Raw genomic sequence first — 23,192 nt, forward strand, 5'->3', positions numbered from 1 at the left:
TTAGAAGTGCCACTGCTCAGTATATATTCTGTATGCCCCCCCTTCTACTATGATATTAGAATAGGTCTATAGTCAGAATTAGTCATTAGTCATACTGACTGTTCTGACTTCCATTTCTGCATACTGAATTGAACTTTCTGTCTTTGATATGGTCTTCTTTGTCTCTTTTGCTATGTAACAAAATTTCTGTGGATCAGAGTTTTTTTAATAAGTTGATAGTTGCTCAGCTAGTCAGTGTTATTTATTTAGTATAAGGAACACATAAAGTTCCTGTACACAAAATAATTCCTTCCCCAGAAAGGAATTAATTTAATCAAGTCAGAACAAGTTCTCTAAACGTTCCTACCATATCAGAAATGTATTTCAAACTTTTTTATACACTCGGTGGCTACACAGAAATAAATGCCTTACTAACGAAATTACTGTTAAACGCTGTCTAGTGTCTGGTCAATACGTCTCTGTCGTTTGTTGCTGCATTCTTTCTCGGCACGTGTATATTTTGCCCCCATTTTCATGCATTTCTCTTCTTACGTGTGTACCTCGAACATAAAGTGTGTACTAACTGTTGTGTTGTTAATATGCGTTTGCAATTAAGTACGAACCAACCATTTGTATTAGATCCGTTACAGAGAGAACAAAAAATTGCTGCCTAATACATACAATAAATTAACCGCCTCTGTCTCTCGCTTTCTCTACAAAATCTTCTAGAATAGGGAAGGATCAACAGCGCTTATAACAAAATCCGCTACTGGGCTCGATTCTGGGCTAGATGAATCCAATTTATCCATTAAGAGCCTATTTCCATATGATCGATTCTATTATTGTCTTATTCTCGGTATTCGAAATTACACTTTGCCAGGTTTCCAGTGAACTGTTATGCATTTGGAGTGTAATTAAGACTATGATGATTATTATTATTATTTAGTGTCCTGTCTGACGACAGGACCATATGAACAGGATCCTTCCATCCTTTTCTCGGACTGGGACCTGTTCATATACGTTCTTGGCAGATGATCCAGAAGTGGTTTGCAATTGCCTTCTTCTGTGTGTGAATGGAGTAATTGTTGGGATGCCACGGAGAAACCGGGGAAGCCCCCGGAGGAAAACTCCGTGTTGCCTAGACCACGGCCTTGCCCAACACAAGTTATAAATTCGGGCACCGCCGGGAATCGAACCCGAGACCCCAGGATTACAAGGCCAGCGTTCTAACCGCTAGACCACCGTGGCGGTAAGACTATGATATTAGTGTGTAAAAGAGTGTCGTCTGCATTTGAATTAGAAGACTGACGGACAAAAGCGTGCACCTAAATTTGTAAGAAGAACGTGGCACGTACTGGAGACAAGTTGGTGTCTCGATTGAGGAACTTAATTTCCGCGAATTGTTTTATTGACCTGTTTCTGGGCTACAGATCTGCGTCTTCAGACAGAAATCGTTCCAAATTCGGAACCTGTTTGGATGAAGCTACATACATATCAGGATCTGCATTCATCCGTCAAGAGATGTATGTAAATAACTGACCGAATTGACTGGCCTTCTTTTGTAATCAACATTATTCGCAAAGGAAACAAATAATTATAAAAGAAGACCGCTTACTTCGTCAGTACGATCTGCTTTTTACGCCACCTGTTTCCGTTATTACTTATTTATAGATATTTAACGACGCCGTGATTAACTCAGGTCATAAAACGTGAACGGTATGATGATTAAAAATGATGGTATTGAAAAGGATGTGAAAAAGGTGATGATTATCTAAAATTTAAGGTAGTAACCCGTAATTTCTCTGGACAGACAGAGAAATCACGAAACACTCTGTTGAGATATTCGGTCTGCAGACCGAGATTTGAACTAAGGACTCCCGAATGCGAAGCAGAGTGATGATGATGATGATAATAATAATCTTAGTGACAATCTCATGAGATTTTCTTTCTTTCCATCTTTATATAAACCACCTTTATTCCAAGAAGAGCCAAGTGCCGGCTCAGAGTCGAAGCCCCCAACTTGGGACTCAGGTCAGGGCTATCGGATACCTCGTGGGGAAGTGATAGGTGAATTTGGAGCAGTAGTGGAATGACGTTTAGCAGATGAAAACCGACGAACTCAGAGAAAATCCTGTTTCAGCTCCACTTCGTTCAGCACGAATCTCATTTGAGGTCACCAGGGATTGAACCCGGTTCTCCGCGAGTCAGCACATGGCATGACCATAGGCGTATGTCATGTCCACTGGCATTGATTTATTTTACGCTCTTTCGGCTTTAATGACAGGAAATAATCACTTTCGGCACGCCAGGTGTAGATCATAATTCGAAGACCATGGCTGAACATCTGTGGAGTTTGGCCGGAGGGGCTCTCGCTGCAACACGCTGGCTGCTTGTCTCTCATTGCTTGCCTCTGGAGAGGGGCTGCCTCCTTCAGTTCTAGAGGTCTCTAAATGAACCTTCGGAAAACAGAAATGACTCAGCAGTGGTAGTTGCACCAGCATGGCAGTGTAGATGGAATGTTCTCACAGTTGTAATCAATCGATATCCAAAATCGAACACTCCTGCTTTCTTAGTTCGTGGACTGACATATTCATCGGCCCTCCACTTAAATTCTGGGACTTTCTATAATAAATTCTTCTCGGGCTACCAGCCGTGTACGGTGGCTTAATGAAGAAAATGCCAACGTTTCGAGAACCATCTTCGTCCTCGTACTCAGGGTGTTCGGACCGTCGCAAGGCCTGTACTTGCACAGGATAACACAATGCAGGAAATGAAGATGACTTTGCAATATAAATTTCAAGCATGACAAATTATTAGCGGACTAATCGCTGTTTATTCCGAGGATCATATGAAACCCGTCAGTACACGGTGTGGACAAAATGCAGAGTTGCTGGATGTTGGACCAGGTGGTACATTTAGTCACTACTAATGCTTTAAAACACCACGGTGGTCTAGCGGTTAGAACGCTGGCCTTGTAATCCTGGGGTCCCGGGTTCGATTCCCGGCGGTGCCCGAATTTATAACTTGTGTTGGGCAAGGCCGTGGTCTAGGCAACACGGAGTTTTCCTCCGTGGCATCCCAACAATTACTCCATTCACACACAGAAGAAGGCAATGGCAAACCACTTCTGGATCATCTGCCAAGAACGTATATGAACAGGTCCCAGTCCGAGAAAAGGATGGAAGGATCCTGTTCATATGGACCTGTCGTCAGACAGAACACTAAATAAAATAAATGCTTTAAAGGCAGAGGATGGCAGAAGATAGATCAGAATGGAAGAAACTCGTTAAGGAGGCCAAGGCCCTGTAAAAGGGCCGTAGTGTTACGAAGTAGTTGTAATGCTTTAAAGCCGTGTTTTTAAACCAGGGGTCAGCGGAGCCCTGGGTGTTGGCAAGTTGTGCCAAAGGTGGCCACGAGTTAAGTAAATTCTACTATTTTTTCGAGTTTTATCACTATGTTAGTTTCATGGCAGGCTTTGGTGTTGTCGGTGTTGGACCTGCAGGTTATGCTACCAGGGATTTGAGGTTCTCACGGCGGCGAGTATGTTGATGGCTGTCTTCTGGGTTATTGCGTCGTGTAGTCGGTAAACATCTACCAGACTACACGGCGCAACAACCCAGGGAGTTTATATTACGGAGTTTCAAGTATCAGAGGACAGAAAATAAGGAAAAAACTTTCATATTTTCGTTAGCCTACATAATATTTAATCAAAATCTGAGTACATTTTTGGAAGGGGTTACGCGGTACAGAAAGTTCGAGAAACGCCGTTCTAAAGGGTTGAGGCTGAAATGTAATCCTTCTGTACTCGAAAAAGAAATTGACGTTTCGTAACTAATGGCTGATGGCCACCGGTCCCACGTTGTAATCTTAAGAACCAGGCCACCTAACCATAAAGCAAGGTCAAACCGCAGAATAAAGAGGACAGACGTGTATTACGCATAATGACTCCTGCGGTGTTCTTATGTGTGTGTTTCCCGAATGTTTCTCACTTCTTTACACGCAAAACAAAAGGTTCGTAGCCTACTTTAGCCTCGTGATGTTTTCACTGTAAATTTCGTAGGAAACTTTACGTGTTTGTGATTACAACTTGTGTTCTCCTTTGCTGGAGGCCTAAACATGTTCTTTTTAATAACAATACCGCCAAGACGGTCTTAGAAATCTTTTAAGCGAGAGCGACATTGTAGCTGTTTAGTAATAAGGCTTCCAGAAGAGACCATCATGCAGGAACAAGACAACAAATGTACGTTCGAAATTGGCCGTGTATTCATTTTTTCCTTTGGTGCCTAATTGATTATCCATTGAACTAGGCTTGTACAGTCTGATTGATTGTAGATAATAAACATAATTACAAAATTTATATAAAATATTTTCTGTGTGCATTGTCGGTACGAAATTTTGAGATTATTTCGGGCAACATTCTGATGGTGGAATCTGTAGACTTATAAGAATTATGTACTGTAATAAATCACTAAAAATAAAATTCCTTATCCAGGGTCCATTTAAACGCTAGGTAAGAAGTGAGGCACCCAGTCAACAACTTGAGACGTGTTTGACATGGAAGCCGAAGTACTCTGAGGATAATCTTAGCCGGTGCCACTTCGTCGCCTACAAATCCCACCTGCCCTGGGACGCCGAACCCGTGGCTATGCGCCGATAACCGCTTAAGCTGTGACATGGCCAAGGTAGGGTACTAAATTATATAGCCTATTTATTTGTTAATATGTACTTTCTGCATCCTAATTATACAGATGAAAAAATGTAAAGAGAATTGGGTTTTATGTGTTTTCCCAGACCTCGTTTGTTGTTGTCTCACGCACGTTACTGGCCTCAAATCAAGTATCCCATTCATTATTAGCTACTTCGGTGGTCTAAAAGTTTCTTTTTTTTATTATTATGTCAGATTTTACCACAGAAGTTGTTAGACTTTGTACTGCATGTAAATAATTAGCCAGCTATAACGGAAGAACGAGATGACTTCGAAACATCCGAACGCATTCGGGGTCCATTATTTTGGCGTGTGCTTTTAGCCAGCGTATCTGCGTGAAAGGATATGGAACAAATACACGACTCGGAAAGTTATTTTGGAACTTTCTCACATTGACGAAGGATTTCACCATTTAATTCTAATATATGTGATAGCTTGTTTTCGTGTTTTTCGAAAAAAAAAACATACAAACAAAAGATTCGACATTAAGTCTACATGTAGGATCAGAATTCTCTGATCGATTCTGATCAAATTTGGTGTGGCGTACCTGATCTTCGTTTTGACTTTGTGTCACTTTAGGTGTCACTTAACTTAAGGGACTATTAATAATGAACCTAATCTACCTTTATCATTTGGGTAATTAGACGGATTTTAACAGTTCTGTTAGACGAATAATGTCATGTATAACTTTCATGAACATAAATTTGTTTAAGGGCCACTCTACTTTATTTAATGGGCCTAATTGAGCATTTGCAAGTATCCATTTATCTTTCGATAAGTTTTGATAAAACTATGTTTAAGCTACATGTAGTATATTAGTATTAACATGCATGAGTTTCATTTTAATTTGTTTTAAGATTCGCGTTATTTAAGGGCCTAAATACATGTTTCAGCAACGGAAGTAAAAAGCCTTCAGTACAATTATAGGCAGTCTACGAATATATTCCCCTTTTGCATTGAGAGACCAGCTGTCTCACGCACATTAAACAACAGGTAGGGTATTGTATATTTTAATAAGTAGGATTGCTTTATTTTATTTATTTAACGTACTAAAAGGAAATTAATATGGCTGATTTTATTCATTACAACTAAAATTTTCCCTTAAAGCACGTGGTAAGCGGTATGTACCGCCCACTTTAAAATTCAGTAATTTGTTCAGAGAGTGTGTGGGCTTTGTCTGATTCTCCGGATAAACACCTATTATTTCCGTAAACAGAAAAAGGTTGATCTTTGTAATGGAAACGCGTTGTGTTTTCTTTGAGGAAGGAACTGAATTTCTAAATATTGTTTTGTTGAGCTTCGTACTTCAGAGTTAAGTAACACGAAACTCCATTCAGTTAGAGAAGATTATTTCACTCCTACTGTCGGAATGGGATAATAAATGATGTAGGCACTTGAAACTGTTGTTTGCGAACGCACCTGGAAGATACACAAATTTTGTGGCCGATATACTCGCACGAAAAGCAGATGCTTTCGTATGGGCACTTACATTTCCGAACCAAATTGTGAGTGCAAGGAAGGGCACTGTCGAACCTTCACTGCCTGAGTTGGCGCTATAATTAAAATCGAGATGTAAGTAGAAAATAAATATAATTTTCTCTAAAAACAAAATTTATGCCACAAGTGGGGAATGTGTACTGCCGTCTTCAGCGTAGAATGCAACTCTCAGTCTAAATACTTCGAGATACGAAGATGGTTGTCTTCCGGGTTATAACACCGTGTAGTGTTGTAGAATTTACTGACGTTTTCCTTGTGTTCTGTTTGATCTTAACGTAAAATATTGGACATTTTGGATTCTTAAGAACCAAAATTGAGTTTTCTTAGTACAGAACATTTATTGTGTGGTTTCGGTGATGAATCATACAAGCATACAGAGAGTCGTTCGGATTGATATCACTTTTCTATTGTGCGTTTATTTTATACGTTTTGTACAAATACCGAATAATGAGGAATCACAAGACCGGAACGATAATTAATGCTACCTTGAAATGTGGTTAGGCTACTTCTGACTTGCTTAGGTTGTCGGTGGCGGTAAGCGGATTGCTTTTTAGTTGTTTTAATGCTGTACCCTCGCAACCTTGCTTCTGTTGTGGACTTCTTATTAACTGCTAAAAGGACTTCTTTATTTTTACATGAATATTTGGATTTAGTTGTAATGGTATTCGTATTATTTTTATTTTACGATAAAACGTTGCCATGTTTGCTAACTGCTTGGAGGTAACTGACTTTCGAAATGTCGGTTATCATCATTTTAGCAATGGAAAATAAATTACAGAGCGAAAAATGAATTGGTTCCGTTCTGGACGGCTGGTGTTCGATCCCTCGCGTGCATATTTGGGTATTTTCTTTGTCAGTAATTCATCTTGAGGGCCACTTGCCTTCTTATGCAGTTCGTACTAAAGGCATTTCTACGAGGGTCGCTCATTAAATAATGCCCCACATTTTTTTTCTCAGCCAATAATGAAGATAGAAAAGTGTACTTTTACATGCTTGAGATTTGATGTTTCTCGCGTTCGTGTACGGAGTTTCAAATGATTCCAACCGATGGCGGAGCTGTAGTGAACTGTTAAAATGGCGTCTGTGAACGACTCTCGTTACAAGCAACGAGCTGTAATTGAATTCTTTTTTGCTGAAAAAGAAACTGTGGTGAACATTCATAAACGTTTGTGTGCTGTGTATGGAAGCTGTGCAGTCGATAGGAGCACCGTTGGTCGCTGGGCTAAGAGAGTTAAAGCTTCAGGAAGTGAAGAAACCGAGCTCCATGATCTGCCGCGCTCTGGGCGTCCTGCCACAGCCACCACTCCAGACATGTTGAACCGCGCGGATGCCATTATTCGTGAGGATCGGCGCGTCACAACTCGACAATTGGCCCAACAGCTTTCAGTCAGCAATGGAAGTGTAATTGCAATTATCCGGGCTCTTGCATATTCGAAGGTGTGCGCAAGATGGGCTCCACGAAGTCTCACAGCAGACCGCAGGATTCAAAGGAAAACAATTTCTTCTGAATTGTTGGAAGCGTTTTGATGCTGAGGGATCATTACAGGTGACGAAACCTGGATACACCACTTTGAGCCGGAGACAAAAAGGCAGTCAATGGAGTGGATTCACCCTCAATCACCGAGAAAGAAGAAATTCAAGACAACTCCCTCCGCCGGAAAAGTCATGATGACTGTCTTTTGGGACAGTGATGGGTTCATTCTTGTGGATGTAATGCCAAGAGGTGCGAGACGCGTACATCGGGACCCTGAAACCCTCAAGAAGCGTTTCCGACGAGTTCGGCCTCACAAGCATCCAGCAGAAATTTTGCTCCTGCACGACAATGCACTCCCTCACACAAGTCCGAGAACCCGGGAAGAAATCACCAAATTGGGTTGGACGGTGCTGCCCCATCCACCCTCCGACTTTCATCTCTTTGGGCCACTCAAAGATGCTATCCGCGGAACAAGATTTGAAGATGACGAGAGCGTGATTCAAGCAGTGAGGACATGGCTACGTGCACAGGACAAGAGCTGGTACCGGCAAGGCATGCACGCACTTGTTCCACGATGGCGTAAAGCCGTACAAGTTGATGGGGACTATGTGGAAAAATAGTATGTGTGAGGGAAACATTGATTTATATTGTCACCAAATTTCAGCCATCTTGAATAAATATATTCTGAGGAAAAAAATGTGGGGCATTACTTAATGAGCGACCCTCGTAACTTGGACACTCGCCTCCTAATGTAATGTTTCTAGGTGCAGCTCGTAGCAGAGCAGGCTTTTCTTGAACCATTGAGGTTTATTCACGTGCTAAACATAATCCTGCTTTCGTCATATTCATGAGCTTAACAGTGAGCCTTATCCCAAGTAAATTTGGTCTAGTTTTCTTCACAATCTTTTTCTAATATAAATTTGAATATCGTCCCATCTAATCCTAAATGTCTCATGTGATCTCTTCTCTTTTGGATTTCCTGCCAAAATTTCGTATCACTTTCTTGTTTGCCACACGAATGTTACTTTTTTCGTTTATCTTCCTTTTTGATTTAATCACCCTAATCATATTATATGAAGAATGTAAATCGCGAAGCACGTGATTCTGTAATTTACTCCGTTCCGATGGCATTTCGTATATATTTTGTCCAAATATTGTCCCCAGGACTTTTTCAGACAACCTGAATTTTTTTTCTCTGTGACCGGGAGCCCGCTTATAACGACGGAAGTAAAATGGTACAAATCTACGTGTTTTCGAGTGACTACTGAAATAAATCATTTCAGATCTTTGTCACTTTAACCTCAATGCCACTTTATGTTACTCTGAGTTGCATTAACAGATATATCAATTGTGCCTTCAATACCCATTTACTGTCAAGTACCGCTTCTTGCTTTTGAATGGTAACCATGACAAACCACAGTCTAGTGTGTGACGTCATCTTTTGTCGAAAGGATTCATTTATAGGTCAGTCGATCATAAGAGTAATTCTGTCGTTGCATTTCCAAGTAGAATATAAATGCAATTGGAAGATTTATTGAGTGTATCTGAAAGACTGTTCCACTAAGTCCAGGTGCCTTCATTTCCAAGCAAGTAGGTTGTATTATACAACTGGTTCGCACCTCCTGCATTCTGTAATGATGTATAATGTGTCAGTCCTACGTAGGCCTACTTTCTTTCTTGACATCGCTTATTTTAAACCGAATTTCTCGATGCAATTAACAGTACTCCTCTAGGTACTTTGCAGTAGCCTAGTTCTTATCTCGATTATGACACACTCTATTTTGACTTAATCGTGGTTTTAATCAGCATCTTCAATAAAATACAGGTTTAGTTAGTGTTCTATAACAGTGGTATTCAACCTTTTTTGTTCGCGTACCCCCAGATATAATTTCTTTTCAACTTTGAAGCCCGAAAGTTGTTGATGTATAATTCAAGTTATACATAGTATATAATTTACATCTAAAATAAATTAAATAAATTACCTTACTGATTATTCAGTGTTTATCATAATTTTTTTTTAAATTTCACGTACCCCCTCAAATGTCTTCGCATACCCCCGGGGTTACGCGTACCCTCGGTTGAATACCACTGTTCTAGAACACAGAATTCCCTTTCCATTCTTAATTGTGTGATTTCTCATAATGCTGTGTGCCTCAGTAGTTGAAACATTGTTGTTAAATAAACATATAAACAAGAAACCGCATGTATTGCATTGGGACTCAGGTTTAGTTCATATTCATTTAGCTGGAAATGAAGTAGGGTCTTTTGGGGAATGGAGACAAAGTCGTCTGTTGTATCTCTGAATAATATGACGAGCAGTTTTTATATTTAACCAGAAGAACGAACATTTGGCGTGTTTAGTTTTCGCATAACATCTTCATGATCTGGATTGCAGAGTTTTTGGACTTTGTCCATCGTCTGGTATTCTAAAAAAAAAACAATTTTCGAAAACCGAATCAGTCTTCGTCATCAGCTCTTTTTTAGAATACCACACGATGGACAAAGTCCAAAAACCCACTAATCGAGACTGCAACACGCCATCTTTAGAATCGATTTTTCTTCCTGATATCTCGATATATGTAAGACGTTTGAAATCGAGCACGGAGACTGTCTGAGCTTCGTCAACGCTTTCTGTGAGGCGATGTATGCTGGTCTTGTGTATTTCGTAATGACTTTGAAATGGAATAGCTATTTTCAGTCGTCTATCCGTATTTAACAATGAAGAAGAGGCCTATATAGTCTCACGTTTGTATGGCTACGTGCTTGGCAGCTGCACCTTTTATGCCGGAGATGACCTTCGAAAGCTTACCATTGTTATATACCTATATAGAGACATGCTTAGTCCAGATCTTTTCTTTAGCTTTGAATATGCACGATTTTTGTAACTGGAAAAGTAACACACTAATTGTACATAGTTTAAATTTTTTGTTGAATAATCTGATCTTTTCCACAGTCTGTTGACTTTTGATGTAGTGTAAAATTAAATTGTTACTGCAGACAATTATGCATGAGTGAACTATCTGTAGCATGTGGTTTACATTTCGTTCCACAAGGTTGGCTCCTTTGTATTTAGTTGATTCAAAAGGTAAGGTTTTCAAAACGAAACTGATTGGTTATTTTGACACTCTGTATGCAAAGACCCGTATAAGCATGTATGCCACTACAGTTACATTTTTCTCGGCATCAAGCAATTAATTCTTCTATGAACGACATTTAAAAGTCCAAAAATAATTGAAAAGCGTACTAAGATGTATAGATTCGTAGTTTGTGCTCGTGGTTTCTGTAACTTCGGAATTGTCCCAGAAAGTCGAAGTTATTCATCCGGAGGTTAAATATTCATCATCACGTGTACTACAACCCAGACCGGGTCTTGGCTTCCGCGGAATTTAAATAGTATCGGCAGAATTACGACAGAGTGATTTTGGGAGGGATTTGGGAGGAGCCGGTCGTGGACTATTTAAAGGTCTTTTTATTTGAATCCGTCTGGAGGGAATTATATGTGTCGTTATTCAGACCTCGACCAGCTGGCTTGGCTAAATTTATTTCGTGGTTTTATTCAGGTTGTTTACTCCGAGTACCACAATATCTGGATTCATTTTCATCAGACTCTGCATCACTAGTATAATCGATATTGTTCAAAAGTAACCATAGAAACTTATGGCTCGTATTGTAAACTTATGAGGTACCTGAGGTTATGAAATATTTAAAAGTGATGTGTTTTTTGTTCATTGATTTATATCGGTTTTGCTGTTAATGGTGGGTCCTTTAGCGCCTGAAAACGTTTGCTTATAGTACACACAACACACAGGTGCCTGAGAAGTTGCCGTATCGTTATAGTACGTATCTTCATCTTGAAGATAACTTTCTTGTGGAACCTTGCAATCGCGTAGAAATTGGCCGACGTTTCCAAGGTGCTTCCTACCTCCATTATCAGATCGATGCTGGGGGAAATAAGGTGCACTGAAACGTTGGCCAATGTCTACCAGAATTCACGGCACAGAAGATAAGCATCTTCATAAAAATAATAAACTTTACACCTCTTGAGGTACATAGGCCTGTTATGATTTTAATCGTTTCTCTTGTAGCTCTGGATGATTGAATTAACTGCGCCGAGATCTTATTTATTCACACGTCTCCGAGTTCTTTCTTCGCAGTTAAATGTAGGTCTTTGTATTTTGATCAAGTTGAAGTGAGTGCTATGGAGTGTTCTCTTCCGCCTACAATATTCAGTCCACGTCCTTATCATCATAATACAGAGCGAGTCGTATTAGATGCGTCTCCGATCGTAAATATGCGTCCATGTTCCCAGACTCACAGCTTCCGAGCGCCACGCTTCTAATGATCTTCTAAAGTATTCTGAAGATGGTTAATTTATTATATGAATATTATATTGAGCATTGTCAATCTTGTATAAGAACTAACTCGACTCACAAGCTTAAATTTTATGTGAGTAAATTTTCTCTTTATGAAATTTGAGGTTCTCATGGCAGTGATGATGTCCATATTGGTCTTCTGTGTTATAATGACTTGTGGAATTGTGGATAGTGTCCGACGTTTCGAAAGAACATACTGCCTCGAAATTCAGGGCTGAAGATGTAGACAGTAGTTCCTCCGAAACGTTGATATCTACTTACAAGTCCACGCGGTGTTTCAACTCAGAATACCAACATCGACATTTTCTATTTAATTTCATTATTAGTTTCATATAGATACTATCTATTCGACATTTCTGATTTAGATTATTATTAAGGTTTGCATGTTCTGACCTTTTGGGACCACAAAATTTATCTCGCCAGTGGTTCACGACTGCGCGATTTTTACGAGAGGAGAGGTAATGTGTAGCTTTAGAAGTGGAGCGCGCCTCACACTTCACAAGCTCTGACAGAGAGACTTTCTTGAAGAAGAAAATCTCTTTGACTTCCGATGACCCACTTCGTTCATAACACATTATTCCAGTCCGTGGCTTCGCATGAGATGGACAAATTTCGGTTCGAGTAGATTTTATCTGACCCGCGGCTACTTTTAAATCAACCAAGACGCCGACAACCCGTTGATTATATGAATGGAAGGACACGTGTCGTTCTTAATAATGTCCTGTTTAATCCTGATTATTTTGTCTTCGGAAGTCTTTTTTGTTTAACTGACCTTGGAACACGCGGGAGTCAGATCAAAATCATAAACAGAGAGTCTTTGATCAAATTATTTTATTCTGTTTTTTCGCCTTTATTTATGTTTCTTGCTTTAAAGCTGTCTTATCTTTGGTTCCTCGTCACTTTCAACCTTTTATTCGCATATTTCGCCAGGTCTGTCAGTGTCACAAACCACTCTTATTGTTCTTAAAACTTAAAAACTGCGCTTGAAAATAGTGTATTATAATTTGTGATACAGGCTGTCTGCAGCATTCAGGGCTGATATCCTTTGAGTTTCAGGTATTTTCAGTGTTTCGAAATTATTAGTGTAACCTAGATTCTAGGGCCTTTTAGGTGTTCCAGGAACATGTACTAACAATACGTTATACAAAGGATGAGTCACAATTAGGCCCCGAGTTAAATAAATTATAACTCTGATAAGAACAACGCTGTGGATATGATACGAAGTACATCATATTGGTGCAAACTTCAAGTTTGTTCTTACGATATACTCTTTTTTTTACGTAAATGCTCAGTATCCGCAGCTTCGTTAATTTCAGGGTTATAGTTTTTTTTAAATCGGGACATAATTTTGACTCACTCTATATTATAAAATCTGGATAAATTGAGATTTTTTTATTTCAACGAATTGCTTTGTTTTGTTGGGACTTGAATGAGTATTAAACAGGAATGCCATCACTTCCCCGAGACTGTGGGTGAGTTTCGGTAGTTGGTAAATAAGCTGTTAAATGTGATATGAGAGTGTTTGTAGCCGCAATTATCATACTCATTACTGAGCTGCTTATTATTCAATGTATACATAAATGGCCAATGAAATACACAGCCTTCTCTGTACACCTTACGAGTCATTAATTAGCACATTAAGAGACATACAGTTGGTTGTATGTGTTCGAATGTCGAGGTTTCTTGGCCAATCAATGTAAAGGTTATGTGTTAGTATTTGCTTTTATAACAATTTCAACATCGTTACAGTTCTTCTGTTTCATGGCGGATTTATTATAAGATAGGGTGTGAAAAAAGAGCTATCAAATAAGCTTGAATTCAGATACATAAGGAAGTGTCTTGTAGACAAAAATATATTTTATATGTTGCTTGTAAGTGGTTGACATAAGGAAAGACGTAGCACTAAGACAGTTCGAAATAATTTTACGTCAGGTGCAGTAAAAATACGCATGAATTGTGTGCTAATTAAATAATCATAATTTTGTTTATTTTTATGTTGAAACTGGTGTGATTTATTCCGGAAACACTGAAGTTACACTGGTACTCCTGTAGGGGATTAATAGTTCATAAGTAACGGAATATTTGTCCTCCGGATTCGTACCTCTCATCTTCTTGTCTTAACGCTTTAGGCGTTCTTTATCCCGTCTTCAAACCGTGTTTGTTATTTCGTGTTTTCTTCTGTCATTTGTTTTCAGCTTCTCCATCTACATGGCCGTTCCATCTCTTTTTCTTCGTAACGCTATGTTTATTTGCATCGTACATCAGAAGCTTGTGTCTTATGCTTCCACCGCATTTTCTACGTAAGACAGGTAATCTTAAACATCTGTTAAGAATCTGAAAGACTTTCGATCATTTATGATTCATTAAATGCAACATAAAACAGAGGCTCTCGTAAATCACGTCCGTTGATGTCGTATTTTATGAGTTCCGGTTTACAGTTCATTTATTGTGGGGCTTTCACTCTAATTACATGCCCTGATTGCCTTGAAAAGTCTGTCCAGCATTCCACAGAACTTAACTGTCTATTCTAGATTATGAAAAATATGACAGCTGGCTACGAAGTATATCCTTGGCTTGGATTTTGAGTCTCACATTATCAAATAATTGTTGTGCTGTTGTACATGTTTCGTTATTAAGCGTTATTTTTACTCGGTATATAAAGTGAACGCGTAATGGAAGATGTTTGTCCATCCTGCTACCCGCTAACCTTCATGATTCTGGCTCCAAACTATTTAATGAATTTTGAAGTTGCTAGGCAGGAGTAATCGTGGTCCGGCTTGACTCATTAATGTGTCTCGTATAAAATTTAAATCTAACTTTATGTATGCAGTTTCTCAAAAACATACAGTAGAATATTGGATACATGGATAAAATTTGCTGAAATGAAGTTTTTTATAACTGTCAAAGGGAGTATTCGTTTGGATAGAATAAATAATGATGTTAATAGAAGAACTTAATATAGTGTATTCTCTATAAGAAACAAAGTAACTTCACACACAAAAGTGAACAGAACAATTAAATATCAAAACATACATTACCAAAATCTGTTTCTAATCGCCGGCTTCGAGCAAGGAGATATGTTGGTATAGTGTACGTCGTGTAGGCTGTCTTGGTCTGAAGCCGGAACAGGCTTCCAAGCCTATTTTTGTAATCATAAGGATAAGAACAATGAAAACAACTAATTAACAATTGTGGATGCTAAGTTTTCGCTTGCCCTGTACTTCACATCTTGTATTATACCGTTGTTACATATCGCTTTGAGGTAAATCATGTCTGCAACCGCACGCTATCTCAATAAACAGGCTATGCCGTCGTTCACCTGAATTTATTTAGTCCTTCGTAAAATTTATTATTGTGGGAAAGCAGGTTTTATTATCTCCTTCAGTTGTTAACGCTTAATAAATGACGCATAACATGTCAGTTCAGTGACCTACGTCGTGAGAGACCGATTGATAGTAATATAAAATAAATTAACTATTATTTTTTTCTGACGTTATTTTATGCTGAAGTTAATTCTGTACAGTGTTTTAAGGGTGACCCAATTGCCAAAGAAAGGGCAGAACTTTTTAAATTATGCCCTTATAATTTCCTTTTTATTTCTCCTAAATCTGCACTCTGCATACCACATTTGTACATTTCCACCAGTTGGTAGATGGTTTTGACATACATAGAAATAAAAGTGAATTAATGTAATCATAAGACAAAATAGTAAAAATTTTAAAGTTAGCCGATTCCAGTGGTTGCCTCACCCAGTTTCTGCAGGGTGTCCTGTCATTAACGGCGTGTTCGTCGGCAGCAGATTCTGAAACGTAATGGCGCGCTGTCAGAACCAAGGAACCGGACCAGTAGTTCATTCAGGCCTCGTGTAAGAAATGTCTGCAATTATTAGGAATGACTAGGTGATGTGCATAGGAATGGTGTCACTTTTACTTCTTTCTCCACAGAAGTAAGTCATTCTGTTATCCGTTGCTAAGATTTCTGTTGGGGTCGTACTCATATGTAATGTGCCATTTACTGAAGTGCCTCTAGGTATAAACTGTGTGTCTCGTCACACCATTCCACATACTCGGTTGATTAGGATAGAAATAATATCGTCTTTTTCCTCCAAAAATTTAAACATTGCGATGTATAGAACTATGATTTTCCCTGTAGATTGTGGTGTTCTGAGTCGTAGGTCGTTATCAACTTTTCGCAGGACGTACCGCATTCATTTTCTTCCGAAACTAAGAAACTGCATCCTAGACTACATTAAGTATCTTCACCGCCGTGTCGTATAATTTTGCGTGATGTTTTATACGTGAGTGGACTCGCTAAAAGGAAGAAAAGAGGTTGAAGGTGTTTGAGAACAAAATGCTAATTGCAGTTTGTGGACTCTTGATAAATAAACAGGGAAATTAATACATTTATAAAACAAGAAATCTCGTAATGTTGCCTTATATCCAGTATTATTACAGTGATCCAATGAAAATGGATCAGATTGGGTAGGATGTAGTATTCATATCTGAAACAAGATATGTTATAAAATTCTGACTGGGAAATCTCGAAGGAAGAGACCATTTGGAAGACATGCAGCGCAAATGAACGACATATGACGATGAAGTAGCCTTACTTCGATTGTTTGTACAAACGAGGAAGTTCTTGAAAATGGCTCTCTGCTTGGATGTTGTACCGACTCATCGCCCTGATGATGGAGGCAGTAAGCATCTCTGAAACGTCGCTTATTATCTATAAGACCACACGGTGCAACAACCCAGGAGACAGCCATATTTATACACGCTGCCGCGAGAAACCAAAGGCTTGACACGGAAGTACTTGATGAGTTGAGTAAACATCAGTTTCTGAATGAAGACGCCATTGCAGGAGGGCGGTGCGTGGAGTGAAATTGTGCAGTCATTTTATCTGTTCGGTCATGGCTTACGACAGGCTGGTTACCATGTTGTATTATAGAAGGACGGTCATGTATAAATTAACAAACGTACGACATTCATTTGAAGAGTTCAGTGTAGGTAGTTATCCTGCTTGGAGGCAATGAACTTGACGAATTTTAATGCACGGGGTTCAGTTTACTTTAAGAATTTCCAGGCTATGAATTAATTATGTACTGACTTCAAGTGAAACTGTATTTTGGGTTTTGATGTTTCTGTGTGTTTGTAAAAAGAATGTTTAGAAGCAAAATCATGTTGACACATTTTGAATAGAGAGCTACAGGTACGATAACTGAGGCTCAACGTTACTGAGGTCTTGTTTGATTTTCTTGTTGTGTCAGCATGCACCATTGTATCTGTAATCTGTGTTAACTTTAGTGATTATAAACAGAGATACTGAGTTTCATATTTACAGATGTGGGCAATGATGAACATAACTTTCAGGTTGTATATGTCTTAAGTGTTTATCATTTCCCTTTTATGTAAAGAATGACTTTGCGGAAGAATGAATAGGGAATTCAGCAGCTGTGGACGTTATGTTTCTTTCAAATTCTAAATTATTCATCGTTTTGCCACTAGGCTTTCTGGAACTACAACGAGGATTTGTAATGTTTATATGAATTGTTTGTTCATGGTTTATTTATCGACCTCGAACTATGTAGAGTCGAATCTTATGATCATTAATGAATAATGAATTTTAAAGGACATGATAGGAAACTGTTATGACCTAATTTAAGGTTCCGTTCCGGGAAGAGCCCGGAGGGACTGAAAAAACTACGGAAACCTCAATCACATTAGCCGGTATCTGGGCCGAGATTTCAACCCGGGACTTCTGGAATGCGAAGTAGGAGTCCTATCCATTCGACTCCCTAGAAAAATTCTGTATATCTGTTCCGTAAAATTTATGAATATGGTTTCATGATTTGGCTGTAGAGTGAAAAATGTTTTTCGATGTTCGTGTTTGCTCCGTCCTCGCGCTGTGGTGGGTCCACTTCCGCCGTTGTTGCATGTAGGGAGGCTGGCATATAATACGGAACTGGAACGGCGTTCAGCTGTTAGTCAGCGGCGAGCGGTCATAGTAAACGCTTCGTTCCTCAGGTAACACATCTCGAAGTAGGACTCGCCATTCGACAATGAAGTGCAAGTTCACGAACGTGGCCCTGGTGGCTCTTGGCCTGTGTGTCCTCAGCGGTAAGTCACCTTCAAGGTCATGGTACCGCCTTGTTTAAAGCACGCGAATGTTGTAGCCTGTCGACTTGTGGACCGGGTTCGGTTTTCTCCGAGTACAAAGCGAACATGAATGCACCTCTTGGTTTCATAAAAATATCGAAATTTATTGACCAGCTAAGCGATTATCGAAGAAAGATTCAGCACAGTGGAGATAGTAAATTGTATTTTATTGATCAAAGGAATTTTACTGTAATAGGCATGTTTATAAACGTCTAAAAGACAAAGAGTATTATTTATTTCATTTGTAAAATTATGTGTGAATCAACTTATACGGTTAAGAAGTATGTGGGTGTGAAACTTGGTCTCATGTTAAGGGAAAGACAGAAATTATGGTGTTTGAGAACAGGTTACTGAGGTGAATATTTGGACCTAAGGTGGGGTGGAGTGACGGAGAGGCTGGAGAATACTTCACATGACGAGGAACTGCATTCATCAGCGAATACTCTTAGGATGATCAAATCTCGAAGCGTATTTGTGAGAAATGACAATTTCGTACAAAATTTTGGTTCTGGAGCCTGAGGGGAAGAGACCACTCTGAAGACTTAGGTGTAGATGGAGGATAATATTAAAGTGTAACTCAAGGAAATCGGGTTTGGGGTGTGGATTGGAGGCATGTGGCTCAGGTTGGGGACCGGTGGCGGGCTTTTATGAAAAAGATAATGTACCTTCGGGTTTCATAAAACGGGCATTTCTTATCTATCTCTGCTGTACTGATAGTTTCTTAAGAAAGACTCTGCTCTGTGGAATTAGTTATCGGTTATACGTGTTACATGGCGTCGGTTATCAGAATGGTGAATTTATTGGACATGGAAGGAGCCCGTTTTAAATTTTTTAAGGCACTGTCTCATATTTGCTTGGCGGTACGTAGGAACCTCACGCAAAAGTTGGTTCTTAATCAAAGTAAATGTACACAGCATAACAGTTTAGCCTTTTAACTGTTTTCGGTCCAATGATTATTAAAACCCATTACAGTTTCTCAAGCTCCTTACTTCATCGAGAAATATGTATGCCTTATATCGACATAAATGTTGGCTTTTTAATTTTCTCGTCGTTATTGTTACTGCTGCGATAGGGTGTATCTGTGTGCCTGTGGACCTGGGCGTCAGATGGGCCGTTTGTCCACCCTCAGATATATGAGTGAATATGGATCAGCGGTGGAATGATCCTGGCATGGCAAAACCCAAGTACGCGGAGAAAAACCTGCCCCAGTGCCACTTCGTCCACCACTAATCCTGCATAAACTGACCTGGGTTCGAACCCAGGCCTCCGCGGTGAGCCTCTTTCTTCTCTTATTTTCGACATTGAAATATTAACCGCACTCCAGATTCTGAAAGAGGAAAATGATTTCATTATTAAAGCCATTCCGTAAACATTGCCCTTGGTGGGTCTAGAGGTTCATTACGGTGACACAGACACATGAAATACTGCGTAACGTCTTGGAATGAAACCTGTTGGTAAAAGGATACAGAGCTAATGCTGACGAATAAGTGAAAGAAGATGTAGTATGGATTAAGCTGTGTAATATGCCGTTACTTTGTAGTATTTCCAGTACGTGCGACACATTATTAAACGCTACGTCATTTTGCAGATCATATGTTTTATGGTCGATATTCTAGAAGTGCAAAGGAATCCTTGATTGATGTACAGTTCATCGGCTTGTGATTCTGCTGCTAGGTTTGTGAATAAATGCCTAATGTACTGGGAAGTGTATTTAAAATACAGTGGTAAATATAGTAGAGTGTATGTATCGCTTGCTTCAAGTTCAAGAACTCGGTATTTAGGTCACAGTAGGTCGTTGTGGTGTTTACGTTGGCTTCCCAGAATAAACATATTTCTTTGCCTTTAACTTCATTGGCCACTAGTTTTGTTACTTATATGTGTTTCTTTGAAGATGGGAATTTAATTCATAGCCAGCGTTTTATATTTAATAAGGAGAGATGTAAAATTGTAGGTTTATTTACCCCGAAAATAAGCCTTGTAAACATTATTGTCTTCTGGGACGTTGCGCCGTGTAGTCTGGTAGAAGTTTACCGACGTTTCAGAGGTTCTTGCTGCCTCCATCATCAGGGCGATCGCCCTGATGATGGAGACAGCCTTCTTCATATTAAAATTGGCCTTAATGTATGTTATACATTTCTATAGAATAGCAGTGCACAATAAAAATTGTGTACGTGATAATTAATATTATGCTTAATTGAAAATTAATAAACATATAACGAATGTTCCAGTGAAAGAAGTCTCCCTCTTTTCGTCACTTTGAGGTGTTACGTTATTATAGTCTAATATATTGTCTAAAAACACAGCAGAACGTTACTCATCTCTGAACAGGTTTTTGGTATAATGAATGTCTAATATCGTCACTTGGATACGCTGCGAGTATTAATAACCACTAGGTATTTTGACTACGTGCTCAGGGTATAATCACGGAGCTTCGAATATTAATTTTTCATGCGCTGACGTCCATTATTTATCTAAGCAGTCAATTAACACGCCAATTATGGACGGGAATAATGAGATTAAATTTTAAGTTTTAACGGGTACTTAATGCAATTAATTCTTCTCGGGCTATCGGCCGTGCGAGACGAGTTCGTATCCAACTGTTTCTGTCTTAATTATCAACACCAGGAGACCGTTACCAGTATTTACCTCTTTAAGAACAGAACACGCACCGATATGTAGCGGTTTGTCTTTTCGATATGCAATCGAATAATTATTATTATTGAAGATATAACAGCAGTCTCTTGAGACTTGAGATTAATGTATCGATGTTGGCCTTCTGTATTTTAACTCCTTGTGGACTTCAGGCCTGAAGATGGAGGCAATAACTTTGTACGAAACTTTGGTATCTGCCTACAAGTCCACACGGCCTCACAAGTCAGAGCAACTAATATATCGGCAAGTCTTATGACTTTAGTTGAGACAGAATTTGTAATGGCGGAGTTGTGTGTGCGAATAATGCTGGTTGTTTGTGTTACGTTTTTGTGGTCTGTTCAATTTGCATATTAGCTGCGTAGTTCCTTTTATTTTAAAACGGTCCGTGAAACATTGTGTAAAGATTTAGTTTATGGTGATGCTAGATGAAGTGTTACCTGGAATAAGATAATGGAATATGTAAAAAAAGAATACCCAGAAGTAGATTACTAATTTACCTTCAGTAGCGTGCTGTGACTTTCCAAGGAAATTTATGGATGAAGTTTTATAAATTTTAGACACTGTACATGGCTTCAGACGCAGTGCCGACTGCTATAATCCAAAGACATCACTCAAATTCAACTTAGGCTGAGGTCGCATTGTTTTCAGAGAAAAGACATGCTACGTGTTTGTGGATGATAGGATTCTCTGCAGGCCTTTATGCTACCTACTCGTATTGTCTGACAACCTGACAGCAGCTGACTGCATCTGAAGATGCGTGAGGGACAGACAAGTTGGATGCTGTTGTTCTCTGCACAGTCTGTATCTTATCTTCATCAAATTAATCTCTGGAGTATGAAGAATTGAAGTTAACAAGGTGCGCAATTGAAGTCTTATAAAACTGTGATGTACTAGCAATATATGGTTCCGAAGTGTAAAAAGTCGAATATAATGCTAAAGGAATTAGGAATTTTGTGGCTTATTGAAATTTATTTTTCTGACAGCAGACGGAACACATTTAATTTTTAAGGTTTGTGTCGATGGTGCGTTGTTGAAGCAAACTATTTTCTGGACATTATTCATCGTCCCATACTAAATAAGACACGACGTTTCGGAGACGGGAGTCTATCTCCGTCTTCAGGTAAAACCTACTCTGTTGGGCCCAATCGATAGGGGCTAGCTCTGTCAATGTGATGATTTCATTAGCTTTTGTTTACAAAATAATTTGTGACTCGGGCCAGTGTAATATCTGGACTGTTTAGTGGTTTGTTTTATAAGTGAATAAGTGGACACCAGAAACAGTTAATGATGAAGAATATATAAGAAAGCATTTTTAGAGTCTTTGTACCCTAGACTGAAGTACTCTTTTCCTCTCTTGTATAAAGAATGCTTAGAATATACTTCAACCTGGCTCGGAACATCGATACTTTTCTTTTAACATCCCTGTATGTTTGCCAGTGGCCCAGTTATCGCCAGTTATAATTCGTAGCCAAAGCATTTGCGTTCTTAAAGTAATCAATTATATTTATATTTTATTAGTTCTCTTACCGGTAAGGCCTTCACGATTGACACATGTTCGTGAGTCATGAGTCTTGGTGTAACATCCCAGTGTTCCTGTCGGCGGCTACAAGTAGGCAACTAGGACACAGAACGCGGCATGACGCTGTAAATTGCGCCTAATAACACTGTCGTTACGGATAGAAATCCGAACAGTTTGTGTTTATATCCGCATAGTTGGTCAGAGCGATGTTTTGTAACTGTGGGTCGCGGTCTGTCAGTGGTCCGAGAAGTTCTTGACATGGTACATTTCGCTGTTATTATTCTTGTGCAAATATAGTAATGTGTCTTTATTAATTTATTTAATAAGAATTGATCGACTACAGTATATCGCACCTCTTCTAATGGCGTCTGCACAAAAAGGCGGGGAACGTTAGCCTCAAGAAACGGCATGATGAGTTTTTGAATGCAATACAACATGGCATTTTCATTCAAACTGGCGCCGAGTCAAGCTTCTAGAAGCCAGAGTTGCTCGTTAGTGGGAGAATGCGGGTCATGGGTTCAAGTGTGGTCGCCTGAAAATAAATAATGTAGGCCTTTCCACAAGATGTGTGGTGGGGGGGGGGGGTTCCCTTGAGATATACCTTGGCTTGTAAATAGGTTAACAGAAAAAACAGTGCTGTGGCGACACGTGTGTGATTTACATTGCTGTTCCTTTGCTGGACCACATCTCCAAGAGTATTGAACTCGTCTCATTCGCTAGCCGGAGATGTAGCATGGTCGGTCTTAAATTTTTTCAGGCACCTATGAAGGCCGGCCATTAGGCAGATCTCTAGTCCAGTTTTACTCTGGATTTGTTTATCATTTCGTCGTCGAAATGA

The 23,192-nt window shown here is 39.3% G+C and overlaps 1 protein-coding gene across 4 annotated transcripts in view; it reads left to right on the forward strand.

Annotated features, from left to right (window-relative positions):
- The window catches only part of LOC110833271 (agrin), a 62,817-nt gene that overhangs the window by 235 nt on the left and 39,390 nt on the right, over window positions 1–23,192 (forward strand). Inside the window, exons 2-3 of one of the 4 annotated variants that reach the window (XM_022071107.2) lie at window positions 4,472–4,661; window positions 14,224–14,337. The exons of 1 other annotated variant lie outside the window; for it this stretch is intronic. In XM_022071107.2, coding sequence (XP_021926799.1) covers window positions 14,307–14,337 — 31 coding nt within the window. In that variant the 5' untranslated portion in view covers window positions 4,472–4,661; window positions 14,224–14,306. Of the gene's footprint in view, window positions 1–4,471; window positions 4,662–14,223; window positions 14,338–17,993; window positions 18,145–23,192 lie in introns of those variants that run through there. 2 more of the 4 variants (XM_022071110.2, XM_022071106.2) reach the window with 2 other exon arrangements.

The sequence above is a fragment of the Zootermopsis nevadensis genome, unplaced genomic scaffold (assembly GCF_977971745.1).
Source record: "Zootermopsis nevadensis isolate Lab colony 2312 unplaced genomic scaffold, Znev_1.0 Znev_ptg000004l, whole genome shotgun sequence".
NCBI lineage: Eukaryota > Metazoa > Arthropoda > Insecta > Blattodea > Termopsidae > Zootermopsis > Zootermopsis nevadensis.